At 44.2% G+C, this 17623-nt stretch overlaps 1 protein-coding gene across 2 annotated transcripts; it reads left to right on the forward strand.

The window, feature by feature from the left end:
- Window positions 1-693: 693 nt before the first annotated feature.
- Window positions 694-17279, forward strand: BMP2 (bone morphogenetic protein 2). 2 transcript variants are annotated; one of them, XM_032606863.1, is made up of 4 exons: window positions 1752-1885; window positions 3022-3371; window positions 10925-11715; window positions 16617-17279. In XM_032606863.1, the coding sequence occupies exons 2-4, from the start codon at window positions 3029-3031 to the stop codon at window positions 16644-16646; spliced, it is 1164 nt and encodes a 387-aa protein (XP_032462754.1). In that variant the 5' UTR covers window positions 1752-1885; window positions 3022-3028; the 3' UTR covers window positions 16647-17279. The 2 variants fall into 2 exon arrangements, with proteins under 2 accessions (XP_032462753.1, XP_032462754.1); XM_032606862.1 differs by lacking the exon at window positions 16617-17279 and having other exon boundaries at window positions 694-1885; window positions 10925-12912.
- Window positions 17280-17623: the final 344 nt, after the last annotated feature.

A 17623-nucleotide genomic window follows, 5' to 3' on the forward strand; every position in this document is an offset into this window, starting at 1 on the left:
TCCACAATGCACATGTCACATATAGCAGGACATCCATTTCACATAGACATATGTTTACAGAAATGTGTGGTTTCGTTAGCACATATTTACATATACGAATATTTGTGTATTACACATATACTTATTGGAGTAATAGTGCACATTTATATAAATACATTTACATATGTAAATAAATATATCTCTCTGTGTTAAAGTTTAAGTAACACCCAATATCCAATCTCTAGTTTTGTTTTAATTCTCCTCCCACCCCGGGGAAACACAGAAGTGTGTACCCCAAGCCTATGCCAAGATGCCTTGTAACTTGGTTGAGTTCTTCTTTTAATCGACTATTATTGAACATCTTCAAACTGAAAGTTGAATAACGGGCCGGGAGGGGAAATAAGGCCCGACCCAGCATTCGTCCGGGATTTCGCTCCCGGAGCCCCAGCCAGGGTCCGCCGCTCCGACGGATCTCCCCTCTGAGGGCAGGGGCTGGAGGCGCGAGCGCCCCTTCTGCGGCCGCGAGTCCCCACCCTCGGCCCCACCCCGCCGCGGCTGCCCCGGCGCGCCGTCCACACCCCTGCTCGCTGCTCCCGCCCGCTCGGGGATCCCCGGCGAGCCGCGCCACCGAGGGGGAGGTGTTCGGCCTCGGCCGGGAGGGAGACGGCAGGCGGCGTCCCCTTTAAAAGCCGCGAGCGCCGCGCCACGGCGCCACCGCCGCCGCCGCCGCCGCCACCGGAGTCCTCGCCCCGCCGCGCCGCGCTGCGCCCGGCTCGCGCTGCGCCCGCCGCTCTGCTTCCCACAACCGGCCGGGGATTGGCAGCCGCCGCCGGACATCGGCCGCCACAGGCTCCGCCGCCCACACGGACGACCTAGGCGCTAGCGCCTTGCGGATTACTGCGGGCTCCGAGGCACCCGCGCCCGCAGACCCTGCGCGGGTTGGAGCACCCGGCCGTGCGCGCCGCTGCGCCGTGGCCTCGGCTGCCCGGGCCAAGCCGGAGCCTAAGACCGGCGTGCAGAGCGCCGGGGAGCCGGGAGCCGAGCCCGAGCGCCGCGATGCCGATCACCTCCCGCCGTTGCTCGGGGGCCTGGGACGTGCCGGCCGAGGTGTGATCGTACCCCAGGCTGGCCACAAAGGGCACAGCGGCTTGGCCCGGGGGCGAGGAGAGCGAGGGGAGAGCGCAGCCACTCGCTTCGGCAGCCCGAAACTCGGCTCGACTCTCTGGAGAATGCGCCCGAGGACGCCGGAGCGCCGGAGCCGCGGTGGTTTCAACTGGCTAGCGCTAATGGGGGTGCACTGGAGGAAGGCAGAGTGATGCGGGGGGGCAACTCGCCCGGCACCAAGATCGCCGCTGCGCCCTTCCCCGGACCCGGCGTCTCCCAGGATGGCTGGCCCGAGCCATGGGCCCCGGCGGAGCTAGCGCCGAGCGCCCGACCCTCGCCCCCACAGTCCCGGAGCCAGCGCCCCGCGGGGCCACGCGTCCCATGGGCTCTGGTTCCTAAGGACGACGACAGCACCAGCTTTTCCTTTCTCCCTTCCCTTCCCTGCTCCGCACTCCTCCCCCTGCTCGCTGTTGTTGTGTGTCAGCACTTGGCTGAAGACTTCTTGAACTTGCAGGGAGAGTAACTTGCGCTCCCCACTTCGCGCCGGTGCCTCTGCCCCAGCGGACCCAGCCTCGCCGCCTGCGAACCCCGCCGCCCCTCCACTCCACCGCTGGGCCCGACCCGAGACGCTTTTCCCTGCGTAGAGAGACTGCCGGGCCGGCACCCGGGAGGAGAAGGAGGAGGCGAAAGAAGGGAACCCGGTCCCTGCGCCAGGTCCTTCAGCCAGAGCTTTTTCCATGTGGAGGCTCTTTCAATGGACGTGTCCCCGCGTGCTTCTTAGACGGTCTGCGGTCTCCTAAAGGTAGACAACGTGGGCCGAGGCCGGGGCTGTGGGTGGGCGCGGGGCCCCGGCGGATGAGCCCCTCCCGGGGCCAGGTTGGGCCGGACGTAAACAGAGCAGGTCCACGTGCAGCCGAGCTTCTGCGGGGATGCCCCCATCCTACCGCCGCCGGGCGACCGTCGGCTTTACACTCCCGGCTCGCACTTTTCCGCCCCTCCTCCCTCCCTTCTTTTCGGCATTTTATTAGGGCTGTTAACACTTAGATGATTTTATTTTTAAGGCAAAGAAATCCCTTGGAGAGGGTGGCCCCTGGATTTCACCCGTTAGCTGCCAACCTGTACGCCTTGCCGTGGCGATCCCTTCTGACTTTTTCAAGTTTCTCCGGGAGACCTGCTCTCTGTACTCAGAGCTGCGTCCCATTTGGGAAAATATTAGAAGTTGGGATTCTCCCTGTTTGTTTCCAGGAATGCGAGGGGGCAGTTCTCTCGTGCCACCTTGTGCTGACACGGGAATTAATAGATATTAGCCATCTACGTAATCCTATGAAGATACCTGCGTATCTTGACTGCATTGGGGGGAGGGGGTTCGGGGATGGAGTGGCCTGCCCTGACATCTCTGAGGTTAGAGACGTGGGCCACAGGTTGCAAGTGACTTCGGAAGTTGTGCCCCTGAGATTACTGGCTCTGGAAGTTATAGACCGTGTGTGTGTATCAGGAAGTTCTATACAGTGCCTCTAAGGAAGTCACATGCACCATTTGTGTTTATATGCCAGCGAGCGCTGTGTGATTGGGTTAGTTTAGGGGACGGAGGGGTGTGAGACCAAACGGTGGTTTCCCCAGGTTCCCTGCACAGGCTGTCAGCGTGTCACAGAAAGAAAAGGTGACAGTCACTGACGCGGGGTGGGGGGGGGCAAATTTTGTCAGACGGATTGAGAATGGAATGGAAGGGTGAAATCCATCTGGCTCAGGAACTAAGGGTCTTCCATTCTCCTAAACGTTTGAACTTCAGCTCCTCTGAAGTGTCTCCGCGAGTGTTGTCAGCCGGGTGGGCATCCTGGAGGAGGAAGCAAGGGGACCAAGCGGGAGCCGGGACCGCGGGGGCGGAAGGGGGGAGGGCTGGGCGGAGAACTCCGTGACTCACGTCGGCCTTGTCCTCAGGTCGACCATGGTGGCCGGGACCCGCTGTCTTCTAGCGTTGCTGCTTCCCCAGGTCCTCCTGGGCGTTGCGGCCGGCCTCATTCCCGAGCTGGGCCGGAGGAAGTTCGCGGTGTCTGCTGGCCGGTCTTCGTCCCAGCCCTCGGACGACGTCCTGAGTGAGTTCGAGTTGCGGCTGCTTAGCATGTTCGGCCTGAAGCAGAGACCCACCCCCAGCAGGGGTGCCGTGGTGCCCCCCTACATGCTGGACCTGTACCGCCGGCACTCGGGCCAGCCAGGCGCGCCCGCCCCGGACCACCGGCTGGAGAGGGCAGCCAGCCTCGCCAACACCGTGCGCAGCTTCCACCACGAAGGTGAGGCTTGGAGCCGGGGCGCGGGGGCGGAGACGGGGGCGGGGAGTCGTCCATCCAAGCGCCCCACAGTGGGCAGACAGCAGGCGTCCCTGGAAGGGCAGCTTGGCCGGGGCGCTGCAGACGTTTCCATGTTTGCCTCTGCAAGAACCTTTACGAACCTGGCATTCACTCACTGCCTGTGTGGCGGGAGAGCCAGGGATTCCCCTTTGGTAAATCTGCACCCTTTTCCTGGCTTGCAGCCAGAAGAGCGACTCCTCCTCCAGGAACTGGAGAGAAATCAAGTGATGGGGAAGATGAGGGCAAAAGGCTTGCCCCTAGTCAGCTAAACGTGCAAGAATTCCATAGGAGAAGAATGAGGAGGGGGGCAGATTGGGATCTCTTTAGGTCTGTTTGGAAGCCTTTGCTCTATAAATCTGCTTCTCTTGCTTAAGCCGGGGTTTCAAGCATGACAGAGCCAAGGGCAGAATTTTCAGAGATAGTATTGAAAAATCAAAGCCCAGGGTTTCAATGTCTTTCTAATTTACAGTAGATCTGGACCTGGTTTGGAAGATTTCAAATCCCTATCTAATCCTCGTGGGAGATCAATTCCACAATCAATCTTATTGTTTCCACAATGACTTTCTTGTCTTGTGCTTAAATCTGAGATGAACTCCGGAGTAGAGACAAGGCTAGCCTTCAGATAAAAGCTTTTGCAGCAACTGCCTGTTTTCCTTCATGTGCACTGAAACGTGGGGTTTTTTTCTTTTATGATACTGGATGTGGTTCTTTTAAGGTAGGATGTTTATACTTGTTTCATCAGAAAGGCATTTAGTGGATTTGAAATGTCTTAGAGCAGCTAGTGAGATCTGTTGTACCCAAGTTCTTAGGGCAATTGGTCAAAAATATTTTCCACTTCAATTCTTTTTCTACACTTTTAAATGCTCCTTTGGCTTAACACATTCTAAACGAGCCCAGGTTCGTTCAAGTTCTACAGAATGGTCCAAAGATGTATATCACACAGCAGCCACTTATAGGATATCAGGGAACTGGGATATTGTTCCGGTTTTCTTGCCTTGCCTTGCTGAGGTGGTCAATTTCAAGTGGAAATCTACCCTCTGATATAAACAAATCAGTAGTGTCACAGCCAGGCATTTTCTGCCAGTGTGAAGGAGAACTTATACTTGTGAGAACAGCAGTCAATAGTGGGAAGGGGTCCTAAAGGCCGGTCACATAACAAAAGGGACTTCATCAAGGCAGCTATACATAATGAAGGGGACATGAATTGAAAAATCAGTTCATTTTTCAGCACATTTCTAAGTGAGGTGCTGTCTGCTAGCAGAAATCATATTTGAAAGGAAATAAGATCTCATTTTACTCCTTCAGGATTCATCCACTGAAAGCAGAAGTTGTCTGTTGTCATGCAGAAATGTTCTTGTTCCTGTACATTCTGTCATCACCACCTTGGGGAGATTATAGATCCAGCTCATCATTCCCAGCTGCTGCTGATTAGAATTGTTTCTCTGGATAGAAAAGTAATAAGAATTGCTATTTCAGCCACCTCTCCTGGAGATATAGCATGGAAACCATTCTGAACTTTATTTTTAAGGCCAAGAAGGCACTGTGTGTGTCTCTTAGAACTTTAAAGGAAGATAGATCATTTAAGGCATTTGACACCTAAAAACGTTCAGTTGCATGAGGATTCCATCAGTGAAGTCTGCATATTTCTCCTTCCTCTGGAAGTGGCTCGACCAAAACTAAACAGTCTAGAACTTATTGGAGTGTATAATTTTAAGTTAAAGAGCGTGCTTGAGTTTATAAGTCAGAATTTATGTCTTTAAACGTGTAAATGTTATGCACCAAATAGTGCAGAAGTTACCAACTTGCTTAAAATCAAGTTGCAATAATAACTTCAGATCTTTATGAAATTAGATAATAAAAAAAAAGCTATGTAATGTTTGCCCCAAATTTCAACAAACACATTCCTTTTCTTCTTAAGACTAGCATATAATCATTAAGCTACAAATTGCCCTTTTTTGAAGACCGTTTCATTTTTACGTAAACCAGAATTTGGTTTTTGTAAATATTCTTGTTTATAAAACATCCATGCATGGCACTAAAAAATCTTTTAATAAACCATGTGATTAAGGCTGCAGGTTTAGGAGCAGAATTTGGTTCCTAGGGCCCTTGTGGATGTTTTTTTGGTAAAGGACCTGATTACGAGAATTACCTGTTGGTTTTATTTGCGGGTAGGATCTGGGTGATTTGGCGAAATACAAGACAAGAAGTATCATGATGGCATTCTTTCAACCGATGTGTGAAGATAATGGGTCTACATCATAGGTGATCTGACACAGAAATTATCAGTTGTCATTTCTCCTATTAAGCTTTGTCTAGTCCTTTCTCCAGTGTCTTTTATTCGGGAGAGCCCAAGCGCTGGAAAATTTTTCTTTTTTCAAAGTTGTTAAAAAGTGCTTCGGAACTGCCACTGAGGATAGAAAAATCACTTCTTCAACTGGAAACAGTGTTTTGTGTTTTGCTTGTAGTTAAAAACACATTGAAATAGGTTGACTTGATTGGCCTTGCAAAAAATCTTCATTCTTTCCTGTCAGATTGGAATATGGAAGGACCACGTGCTCGCTCTCCAGACTCTGAAGGACACAGTTCTCTTTTTGCCCAAAATAACTGAATTATTTGCCTCTATGACTGAAGCTTTGAAATAGAGATTAACCCCGTTCCCACAAATGTAATTTTCTTGAAAATATTCATTTATAAGGAAAGTTCAAGAAACAACCACTGCTCTGTGATGGAGCACTGGTATCACAAATTCCCAGTGCAACCAAAGGATTTGGACACATACACCCCCCCAAACCAGTGCTCACTTGGGGTGCTTCCCTAGTGTCCCCAGGTATTTCATTGTGATTGTGAAAGGCCCCCTTTAGGTAGAACAGGCATTCTATTTGGAAATGCTCATAGAGATTGAGGCTTTGGTGCCCAGAGATAGTTCTTGCACTTATGTTTTCCATTTTGCCTCGTTTTTAGTGGTTCCTCTCTGTTCCCCCTTGATCCCTCCTCATTGAGCTATTTTGTCTTTTTAAGACTTTCACTTTGTGTGTTTCACCAAATAAGCAACAATAAGAGGGCCCTGGATCATTCCAAAGGTGTTGGAGCTAAGAGAGTGCGTAGAGGCCAAATCAGGGTTGGTGACCACGACCATGCTCTTTCTTTTAGCTGCCATCTCCTTTGTTGTCTTTGTTTTTTTAACTGATTCATTTTAACCTTTTGTATTTTATCGTTGTTTTTCTCCTTGATACATCAATTCTCTAACCATTATTTTATATTTTGGAAAATTTTATTTATTATTCTCCACTACTTTCATTTTATTTCAGGGCAGTGATTTCCAACCTTACTGATTTACTAGAACATTTCCAGGTTTTTATTGTTGTTTTCTTAATGGACATTTTTTGTCTAAAGAGTGTTGCAAAATTCTCAAAATGTAATGACAACTCACTTTTTGCTAAAACCCATCAAAACTTGTCCTCGTCATACTGTAGGACAAACAGGCAGTCACAAAATATCAGTGGTTCCACACAAGATCTGTATGTCCCAGTGGCCCCTGCCACTTTACCTTTCTGCTTTACTTTTCTGTTCTGTCTGCTTCTTCCACCATTTCTATCCCTTTATCTGGGACAGAACTTGCCCTACGGTTATCACTGTGTTAAATATAAATCTGCCTCTAATGGTTTTGACTTTTGCTTGAGTTTTTGACTCCTCCCCTATGTTAGATGGTGCCGTCTAGTGGCCAGAAACTTGGGAGCTGCAGTAGACTCAAGTTCATAGCTATGTTCTTAGTTTACTAGCTCTGTGACCTTAGGAAAATCACATAACCTCTCTGAGCTCCAACTATTTCATTTACAAAATGGAGCTAGTAACAGTTCCTCTGTAACTGATTTGTCATAAGGTAATTCATATAAAGTTCTTAGTGCCAGACCTGACACAAACAACCATTAAGCACACTTGCTGTCATTATCGTGATGACTTGTTTCTTTATGTCCTATTCTCCCCTGGTCTAGGGAAGATGCCAAAGTGGACCTAGGCTAGCTGAGGGAATTCAGTCTCGTCTTTTTGAATGTAGATGAATAATTGACAGCGTAGATGATTAAGTTAGAACTTCACTTTTTGGAGGAGAAGTCAAATGTCATTGTTGCCTTATTTTTCTTTACTTTCCCACATTTTTGTAGCCATAGCTCCATCTATTTGGATAAGAACTTAGAGGTTCAAGAACCCATGTCTAAGATAGGCTGGAATCCTCAGATCCCTCGGCAAGTGCAGCTTATTCAATAAGGGTTATTTACAGAGAATTAATAATTGTATATACCTCTAGAAAAGCATACATTACCTACTTAGGTAAATACTCCATATTTTCAGAATCCCTAGGCTTGTTGTGGTGATTTGCAGATTCTTTACTTCATTTCAGGTTCAGATTTTTTTCTGCCTTCTAGAAAAATTTCATGTTCCCTTGAAGATCAAAGGAGAGGGTAGTAGGTGCCCTAACCTTGGTCAGTTGTTTTCCTGGGTTTGGGGGTTCCTATGACTTTCTGACTTATCTCTGTGACCAGAGTCTGCAGTCAGGGGTCTTGTCATGGAGGCCTTTGTATTAAGGAGGGATAGTAGTCCTTCAGGGATTAGGCTGACTGAGATGAAACTGCACAGTTGGAGAGGGATCTTCACATTACTTGTTAATGTTTAATAGTGTAATTTTTTCCTTTGCTAAGTGATTATCCTTTTGGCCACTTACTTCCAATGAGATTTTGAAGCACACGAAACTGCTTTTTTTATAGGTTAAATCCAGTTGAATGGTGGTAGTTTTGTATAATTCAGTCTCATATTAGTCTTTTGGAGGGTTATTGTTCTATTTAATGCCCCTTTTATACCCATCCTCTTTACTTCATTTACTTGTCTCTCGTGCTTACCTGGGAGATTGTTCCTTCATCCTCCTCCTGACTGTGTGTGTGTGTGTGTGTGTGTGTGTGTGTGTGTGTATGATTTCTCTGGGCACCTTTGTTAATACAGCTGTTCCCCAAAGGCCCTGGATAATGTGCCGTTCCTTCCTCTCCTTAAAAGAAGAGAGAGCATTTTTAGGTGTGCCGGGATCAGCGAAGTCAGTTGCCAGGGTCCAGGCCTTGGCTTTGTGTCACTGTGTCTGATGGATGTGCAGATTTTTAGGTCACTCTTCTTTTCTGTGGTAGCTGGTGGCTTCTCTGCTGAAAGAATGCCTTCAGGGGAAACATCAGAGGGCTTGTGAATTGCAGGGAGGAAAGGAAAGAAGGGGCTAAACACAACCCTTGATACTTGTCGGAGCCACAGAGGAGAGCTCTGGTTGATTGGTGGGAGGGTTATTTTAAAAATAGTGCCTGGCCAGAAGTACCATTAGCCAGCAGCGGGGTTTAGAGCGGCTCCCCAAAGGTATCCGTACGGGTACGGGTTAGCAGGCTTGAGGGGACCGTGGGGGACTCCCTTCTTGGCCTGATGGTCTCCCTGTCCAAGGAGAGGAGCTTTAGATCTTTCTGTTCTGAGTCTGGCTGCTCACCCTGGCCTCAAGTCTTACTCCTTGGCCAACGCTAATGGTTCTTCTATTCATTCCTATATTATTTAACAAAAAGGCACTTTAAAATATGTTCCTGGGGCTTCCCTGGTGGCGCAGTGGTTGAGAGTCCGCCTGCCAATGCAGGGGACACGGGTTCGTGCCCCGGTCCGGGAAGATCCCACATGCCGCGGAGCAGCTGGGCCCGTGAGCCATGGCCGCTGAGCCTGCGCGTCCGGAGCCTGTACTCCGCAATGGGAGAGGCCGCAACAGTGAGAGACCCGCGTACCGCAAAAGAAAAAAAAAAAATGTTCCTGGCAATTTATACTTGCATGTGAAAAACGTTCTTTAAAACCTTTAGCCTCGAAGGGCAGTTCACCAGCTTCCAGCATTACCTCACCTGAGAACTGCTAGAAATGCTGCATCTCAGGCCCTACCCCAGACTTACCCACTGAATCAGAATCTGCATTTGAAGAGTTAAGGTGTCCTATAGGTGTTTTGCACACAGGTTGAAGTTTGAGAAACGTCCCATTAAAGCATTCCTCCATAATTTGGTATAAACCACCCCTGTTGACCTTAGCTTGCAGTGATGATTATTGCTTTGATGATGAAGGTTTACACAGGTAGAACCTTTGAGTGAGCGATCTGAAGTGATTATCCTTTGCTAAAATGTCTAAATTTTGTGAACAATGAATAGCCGTTTGGTTCAGGAGAAATACAACCAGAAAATTAATGAAAATATGGTTTCCTCTTATGGTGATGACAGGGCCAAATAGATTTTGTTAGCACTCAGGTTGGATCCTGAATGAAGCAGGTAAAATTTGTTAACAGTGAAATAACAGGATGTGGTAAAGCTAGAAGAAAGTAAACCCAAATATCCCAAATTCTAGTGCTGTTTACTATCAATTTAATAATAATGTGCACCTTTGATGATTTGCAGACTATACATTCAAGGTGCTATGTTATATTTTATTGTTTGCTCGACAAGCAGTACTCCTTAAAACTGAAATTCTGGAATTTTAAATCAGGAAGAACTTTTATGAATAGCCCACTTGAATGACTATTTTAAAATAATGATAATAGATATAAAATGATTATTCTGTAATTAGATTATCCCTTACATCATGAATGTCATAATGACATTTCTGTAGATTTTTATAAATTTGGGGGAGATTTATCTGTATCCTGTAGCCTATTATTGGGTAGGTGTATAATTTTAATATGGTTTATTTTTTTTTAAAGATAAAGGAATTACAAACAGAAGAGAATTATTTTTTTTTCCCAAAAGCATCTGCAATGAGATTTTGATTTTTGAGGTCATAAAGAGGTGAGAGAAGAGACAAAGTTGGGAAGTTATTTCTCTTGAAATCATCCAGCCTTAATTACTACAGTGTCCTAGTACCACCCTTACGTTTCCAAAGAAGTAGATCCCTGTAAATGCCTTTGTCTCTGGACTTTTGAGTAAAACAGTAGGGTGTACTTTGCAAAACGTCATCGTTGATGTTGAGTTTCAGAGTCTTTAATTAGGAAACTGAAATCTGTATATCGAGATTTGTAAATCATCTAAATGGCAGAGTAATGTTTTAGAATACTGCTTAAGGGATTGACATTAAAGCCTTTTTCTTTTTAAGAAATGCAATAATTTCCTCAAATTCTCACTCATTAGACCTCTATTAACTATAGTGCTGACTTTTTTTTTTTTTGCCCTAAAGTCTGTGAATTCCAAAGAAATGCTTCACCATTTCCCCCATTATTATAGCCACCTGGAAGCAGTATTCACGTATTAGATTAAACACGTAACAGTGAATTGTGAAATTTTGTTTCATGGTGTGTACATTGACATAAATGTATAGAAAAGGGAGGATCATTTCTTTATCTGAAGGGCAAATTTTAACTTTCTGGCTGCAGATTTTTACATGTGTTAAATCAAACCCATACTTGCCAATCATACTGAATGATTTTTCTTTTTTTCTACTTTTTTCCATTAAATTAGAATCTTTGGAAGAATTGCCAGAAATAAGTGGAAAAACAACCCGTAGATTCTTCTTTAATTTAACTTCTATCCCCACTGAGGAGTTTATCACCTCAGCAGAACTTCAGGTCTTTCGGGAACAGATGCAGGAAACTTTGGAAAACAATAGCAGTTTCCATCACCGAATTAATATTTATGAAATTATAAAACCTGCCACAGCCAACTCCAAGTTCCCCGTGACCAGACTTCTGGACACCAGGTTGGTGACTCAGAATGCCAACAGGTGGGAGAGCTTTGATGTCACCCCTGCCGTGATGAGGTGGACAGCGCAGGGGCTCGCCAACCACGGGTTTGTGGTGGAGGTGGCCCACCCAGAGGACAGCCACGGGGTCTCCAAGAGGCACGTGCGGATTAGCAGGTCTTTGCACCAAGACAAGCACAGCTGGTCACAGAGAAGGCCCTTGCTGGTCACTTTTGGCCACGATGGGAAAGGACACCCTCTCCACCAAAGAGAAAAGCGTCAGGCAAAACACAAACAGCGGAAACGCCTCAAGTCCAGTTGTAAGAGACACCCTTTGTACGTGGACTTCAGTGACGTGGGGTGGAATGACTGGATCGTCGCCCCCCCAGGGTATCATGCCTTTTACTGCCACGGGGAGTGCCCTTTCCCCCTGGCTGATCACCTGAACTCCACAAACCACGCCATCGTCCAGACGCTGGTCAACTCAGTGAACTCTAAGATTCCCAAGGCATGCTGTGTCCCAACAGAACTCAGTGCCATCTCCATGCTGTACCTTGACGAGAATGAAAAGGTGGTATTAAAGAACTATCAGGACATGGTTGTCGAGGGTTGTGGGTGTCGTTAGCACAGCAAAATAAAATAAAATAAATAAATATATATATATATTTTAGAAAAAAGCAAAAAAAAAATCAAGTTGACACTTTAATATTTCCCAATGAAGACTTTATTTATGGAATGGAATGGAGAAAAAAAAACAGCTATTTTGAAAATATATTTATATCTACGAAAAGAAGTTGGGAAAACAAATATTTTAATCAGAGAATTATTCCTTAAAGATTTTAAAATGTATTTAGTTGTACATTTTATATGGGTTCAACCCCAGCACATGAAGTATAATGGTCAGATTTATTTTGTATTTATTTACTATTATAACCACTTTTTAGGAAAAATAGCTAATTTGTATTTATATGTAATCAAAAGAAGTATTGGGTTTGTACATAATTTTCCAAAAATTGTAGTTGTTTTCAGTCGTGTGTATTTAAGATGAAAAGTCTACATGGAAGGTTACTCTGGCAAAGTGCTTAGCACATTTGCTTTTTTTTTTGCAGTGCTACTGTTAAGGTCACAAGTTCATGTCCAGAAAAAAAAAAAGTGGATAATCCACTCTGCTGACTTTCAAGATTATTATATTATTCAATTCTCAGGAATGTTGCAGAGTGGTTGTCCAGTCCATGAGAACTTACATCCTTATTAGGTGGAATATTTGGATAAGAACCAGACATTGCTGATCTAATATAGAAATCCCCCACCCCTTAGTTTGCAGAAAGAGTAAAGCAGGACCAATAGAAATAATTAAGAAAAGATAAACCTGCAGGAAAGTGAATGATGGTTTGTTGTTCTTCTTTCCTAAACTAGTGACCCCTTCAAAGGGGCTGGTCTGGCCAAAGTATTAAATAAAACATAAGATTTCGTCATTATTGATATTGTGGTCATGTATATTTAAAATTGATATCTAGTGGCCCTCGTGAAGAGTTGAAAATTGATTTGTATTTTACTTTTACCTCACCTAAGAGCTCTTTATGCTCAAAAGGACTCAATTTTCTAACTGCCTCTCCACAGCAAAATTGTTTTCTGCCTACCCCTGTTCTCTGTTCCATCAGCTTGCTTTTCTTTCCAAGGTTATGTGTTTGAACACATTTCTCCAAATGTTAAACCTATTTCAGATAATAAATATCAAAGCTCTGGCATTTCATTCTATAAAGGCCAACCTGTAAGAGAAAATGGTGCATTTGTACAGCGTTCACAAAGATTACCTTGTGTTTGCATTTTTGCTTCTGAGGCTACTCATTTTGGAGGGAGGTAGGGAGAAGGCAAGGAATAGTTGGAAATTTGCAGGCAAGTCATTGGCTAATTCCTAGGAATTAATCAATGATTTAGTATTTCACATGGACCTCTTTGGGGCAGGAAGATTTAAGAGAAAACCGAAGCAACAAAAATCAAGCCAAACCTGGGGAACCCAAGATAAAGTTTCAGAGATGATATCCCATGCAATAGAGGCAATGGTGCCAAAAAATTAGAAAGGGAAAGTGTCTGAGATCAAGCTTCTACAAGGACATCTGCCAGTTGGACTGAAGCCCAAGCAGAATGAAGTCGAATTAGGCCGCTCAGAATGAACACATACCAGTGGCAGGGCTTCTGTGCTCTGGGTTGAAATCAGACCCAAGGAAGGGTTCGGTGGGTATGCTTGTATGGCCAGGGGACCCACAACCCCACAATTTTACTGGAAGTATTTTAAGGTCAATTTCTAGGACTTTGTGTCACCTCTGATCCTGCTGTGATTGGTGAGGCCTAGTTCTAATTTCCTTTCCTAGCCCTTCCTTGATGTGGCTGAAAAAAAAGTGTGTTAGTAAAGGAACAGTGTTATCATCAGATTCTTCTCAGGAATTAACTTGCTATGACCCTGTTACATTTTGGGTGTGATAGATTTAACCCTCGTTTTGAGATTATGTAGATCATATTTTTCTGAAAAATTAGTACAAGTTATCTTTTATTCCTTCCAGTGTTAAAATCTTTTAGTTTCTTTTTATCCCTATTCTATTGCTCTTTATGTATCATTTGTGTTAGACATCCCTGTGGAGGGCGGGATTGTCTTTGTCCCTTGGCATTCTTCACCCTCTCTTGCCATGGATGTGAGGGGCAGGCTGCACAGTCGTAACATCTTAAAAAATAATAATCCACGTTTTCTCATCTCCAAATTCTCTAGATAAGAGTTGTAAAAGTACAGCACAAGAATTTCCATACATTTGGCAGTTCCGTCCCTTTTTATTTCTCTGCTTCATTGGGTCTGATTTTCTCGGTTAAAATGATTCTCAAATGTTCTTTTCTCAAACGGTTCTCAAATGGTTCTTGCATAATATATATGTGTGAATATATATAGACATATATGTGAATATATATAAATATATACACAAATATATGTGTAAATATACATACAAATATATGTGTGAATACATATAAATATATGTGTAAACATATATAGACATATATGTAATATGTATAAATATACCTATGAAGATATATGTGATTGGTATTACATATATATAGATGATGGCATTTTAAGTTTAGTTTCAGAGATTTTTTAATAGTTGAGGACTCTGACCCTCTTGGCAGCTCATTTGAGAAACATAATATTCTTACATATATTCTACATTCCTATAGACGTTTTGTCTCACATTCTTCATTCTGAGAAAAAAAGTGTCATAACTAACCCCGTGACACTGAATGTCTTCAGTTTTCTGTCACTATTCTATAGGAAACTTTGAATCTTTTTAGAGTTGGCTTTTCAAAAAATGTAGTAAGTTTCTGAATTTGTGGAGATCACCTTTCAAAATTAAGTTGTGTCATCTCGTTTTGTGCTTGTCTGGGCTGTGTGCACCTCCCTGGCATGGTTTTAACCTGTATGGCAGGTCCAGATTGCTCTGTTCATTTTTTGCCTTCAAAATTGGGGAAGAAGAAGATGAGTCGTTTACAGATTTCTCTGTGCTTCCATTTTTTCATAATTTCTACTCCATTTGCTGCTTTAAATTGTACCTCAGGAGGCCAAGAGTGGAGAGATGATCTATCAGTCTGGTCTAGGTAGCAGGCTACATCATTACTGGATAATCTAAGTGTTCCATATCTTTTTCCTCAGCTTTTTATTGGAGGTGGAAAAATCATTTGTGCATTTCACAGCACTTTTAAAAATAGTGTATTTCTATTCTAGAGTCATATTAATGTTAAGATATTGATTCATGGAGTGTTAGATGCCACAGCCCCCCAGTCTGTTATAAGGCAAAAGGAACCTAGCGTTGCAGTAAAGAACAATTTAAGTGTAGAAATAAGTGTGACATGGATAGGCAATCACAAAGAAGTAGGACTGCCCTGGCACTATTCTATTCTGCTTCATTTTTTGCAGGGGGCAGGTAGGGTGAGATGGGATTAATGCAGGTCTGCTTCACTCAGGTAAATTGCTTTTCCTCTTGCCTGCACCCCACTGACATAAATTACAGCCTTATGGTTTTCTCCAGGGCAGAGTTTTCTCACTGTTTCCCTGCCCTGCAAACTTCAAAGTGAACTTCTACCTAACTTGGGGGACCAATGCTCTAAATAAAACTTTTTAGATTTTAATTTGCATGCGAATCACCAATACTAGCTCCAGGAGAATGCAGCCTTGATGTGTATACAGACCCCTTGGGATCATGTTATAACATAGGTTCTGTTGCCATGAGTCTGGGGTGGGGCCTGAGATTCTGCATTTCCAACACATTCCCAAGTGTAGCTGCCTTTACGCACCGGCTTAAGGTCTTACACATTGAGTAGCAAGGCTGTAAGAATTCTCAATCACAATAGCAGAAAGCAGGACTAAGTTTAGGCCCCTTGCTAAGAAATAGCACTAAAAGGAAAAACAAAACAAAACAACAAAACCTGTATACAGGATGGCATTTGGATACATTTTATCTGAAATGATGCCCTACATATTTTTTTCAAAGGCATTCTTTTCCCCCACAAGATGACTGGCAATTTTGGGTTCTAGCCACCCTCAGACATGAAAACACTTGGTTGCTTATCTTGTAAAATCTGCTCAGCTTGCTTGCTTGGGCATGTATGTAGTCAGTTTAGTCAAATACGTGTCAGTACATCTATGTGGATGGAGGAGCAGGTGCAAGCCCTTAACGTACTTTTAAAAAGTTTTAACACTTAAGTCAGTCCACTGAGTTGATCCCGTGTGATCTTAGTGCCAAGCGTCTGAGTTAAAAGTTTTCCCTTTGAAGGCAGCAAATAGATGTCATACATTTGAAGCATTTGTTTATACTAAAAATGATGCTTTATTTTTTTTTCAAGTTCTAAGACAGTTCACTCTACAGCACCATTGAGCCTAGAGGGTGATATAAAGCTTCCCAAGCTAGTATTTGACATTTGATTTAATGGATATTGGAATTTGTGATGCCACAGGTGGCTTCGAAGAAGGTGCTGAAGTGAATGGGCTCTGACTAGAAAAAGTTAAAGGAATTGACTTCCATCTGCAAAGGGGGTCAGCAAAGGAAGAACTTTGTCTTGGCCCCTCTTTTGTAGCAAAACATCTTAGGAAGGTCATCTGTTTAGTAGCCTCATTTTACTTTCTAAGGGAGCACTTTGAAGTTTTCTTACAAGCAACTCAGATTTGAATATTTGTTGAAGAAATGCTGAAATGAATGAATCCTAATCTCAAATACACTCTTTATATACATATATAACGTAGACATATATCGATATAGATATACACACACAGATAGATAGATAGATAGATAGATAGATAGATAGATATACCTATGTTTTCTCTTGCAAATACATATACCCCAGGGGAAAAAAATGTTGGTTTGTTCCTGTCTGGGGTCCAAATGCTGAGTGTAGGGTGCCTAATTTTGTATCCATTGGGTCTATCATTTCGTTTAGGTCTCCACATTTTGGACTGAGTCCTTCTGAGGTGCGTGAGCAGTGTGCCAGATATTGACTTGAACGCCACTTCCAGCCCGTGTTTGCCCTGCCTTCTGGGCCACACTCCAAGCAGTGCCAGGACTGCATTCTCGCTGCAGTGCGTGCCGATGAGCAGCTCTCTCTGCAAACCGCCCATTGCTGAAAACTCCCCTCGTGAGGAACAGGCTCTCATCTGGTCTGCATTTACACTGGAACTGCTTGGCCACAACACGATGAGAGAATAATTATTGAACTATTTTACTGTACAACTATTTCCAAATTGTTGATTCTTTATTGATTTCAGGAGGCAAGCTAATTGCCCCATGGCAACTTGATGTGAACATTTAATGAAGATCAGGAAACAGAGTTTATGAAAAGCTTTGTATAGTCACTGCAAAGTTTCAAGAACTGTTTTATACTTCCTGACAGTGCTGGGCCGAGCTTAATGGTTTGTTTTTATTACTTAAGAGTGTAAACCTTGCTTTAGCCCGGTGTGTGGAAACTATACCCTCATCCCACATTACGCATTTTCGAGTTGCTTTTTCCTCACTCCCAACTTCCTTTCCTGCCATCTACAATCAGGACTTGTTCTGTTTTAATTGTCTGAAAGCAAGTTTCTGTCTTTGCACCCTGAGAACCTTAATACACACACACTCCTAAATAAGTGTCTGCATTGTTTCACTTTGTTTTGGGTGGAGTTTCTTTTCGGCACTTGGTTGCTAGACAACCAACCAGACAAAAGTTAAAGATTGAAAAGGCATTTTTAAAGATGTCGAATCTCGGCTGCTGAGCTGTTTTATCTTTGTCTTTATATGGAAGGCTTAGTTCTCTTACCAGGTTACCCTGGTCTTTTGTTGCCGAGATGGCTGGTAGAAGATTTGTTGAAGTTGAGCTGTTAAAGCATTAGCTGTTTGAGAACTTTCTTAAGTGTTGTTCCCATTTGCTGGAACACGCTTCCCACCTGGATGGACAAAAAAAAAAGCCAG

The sequence above is a fragment of the Phocoena sinus genome, chromosome 15 (genome assembly GCF_008692025.1).
Source record: "Phocoena sinus isolate mPhoSin1 chromosome 15, mPhoSin1.pri, whole genome shotgun sequence".
NCBI lineage: Eukaryota > Metazoa > Chordata > Mammalia > Artiodactyla > Phocoenidae > Phocoena > Phocoena sinus.

What these genes read in the sequence shown, in the direction of transcription:
- BMP2 (XM_032606862.1), top strand. Translation starts at nt 3,029, where the DNA reads ATGGTGGCCGGGACCCGCTGTCTTCTAGCGTTGCTGCTTCCCCAGGTC. An exon ending in GCGCAGCTTCCACCACGAAG is followed by an intron (nt 3,372 to 10,924) that starts GTGAGGCTTGGA and finishes CCATTAAATTAG; the next exon opens with AATCTTTGGAAGAATTGCCA.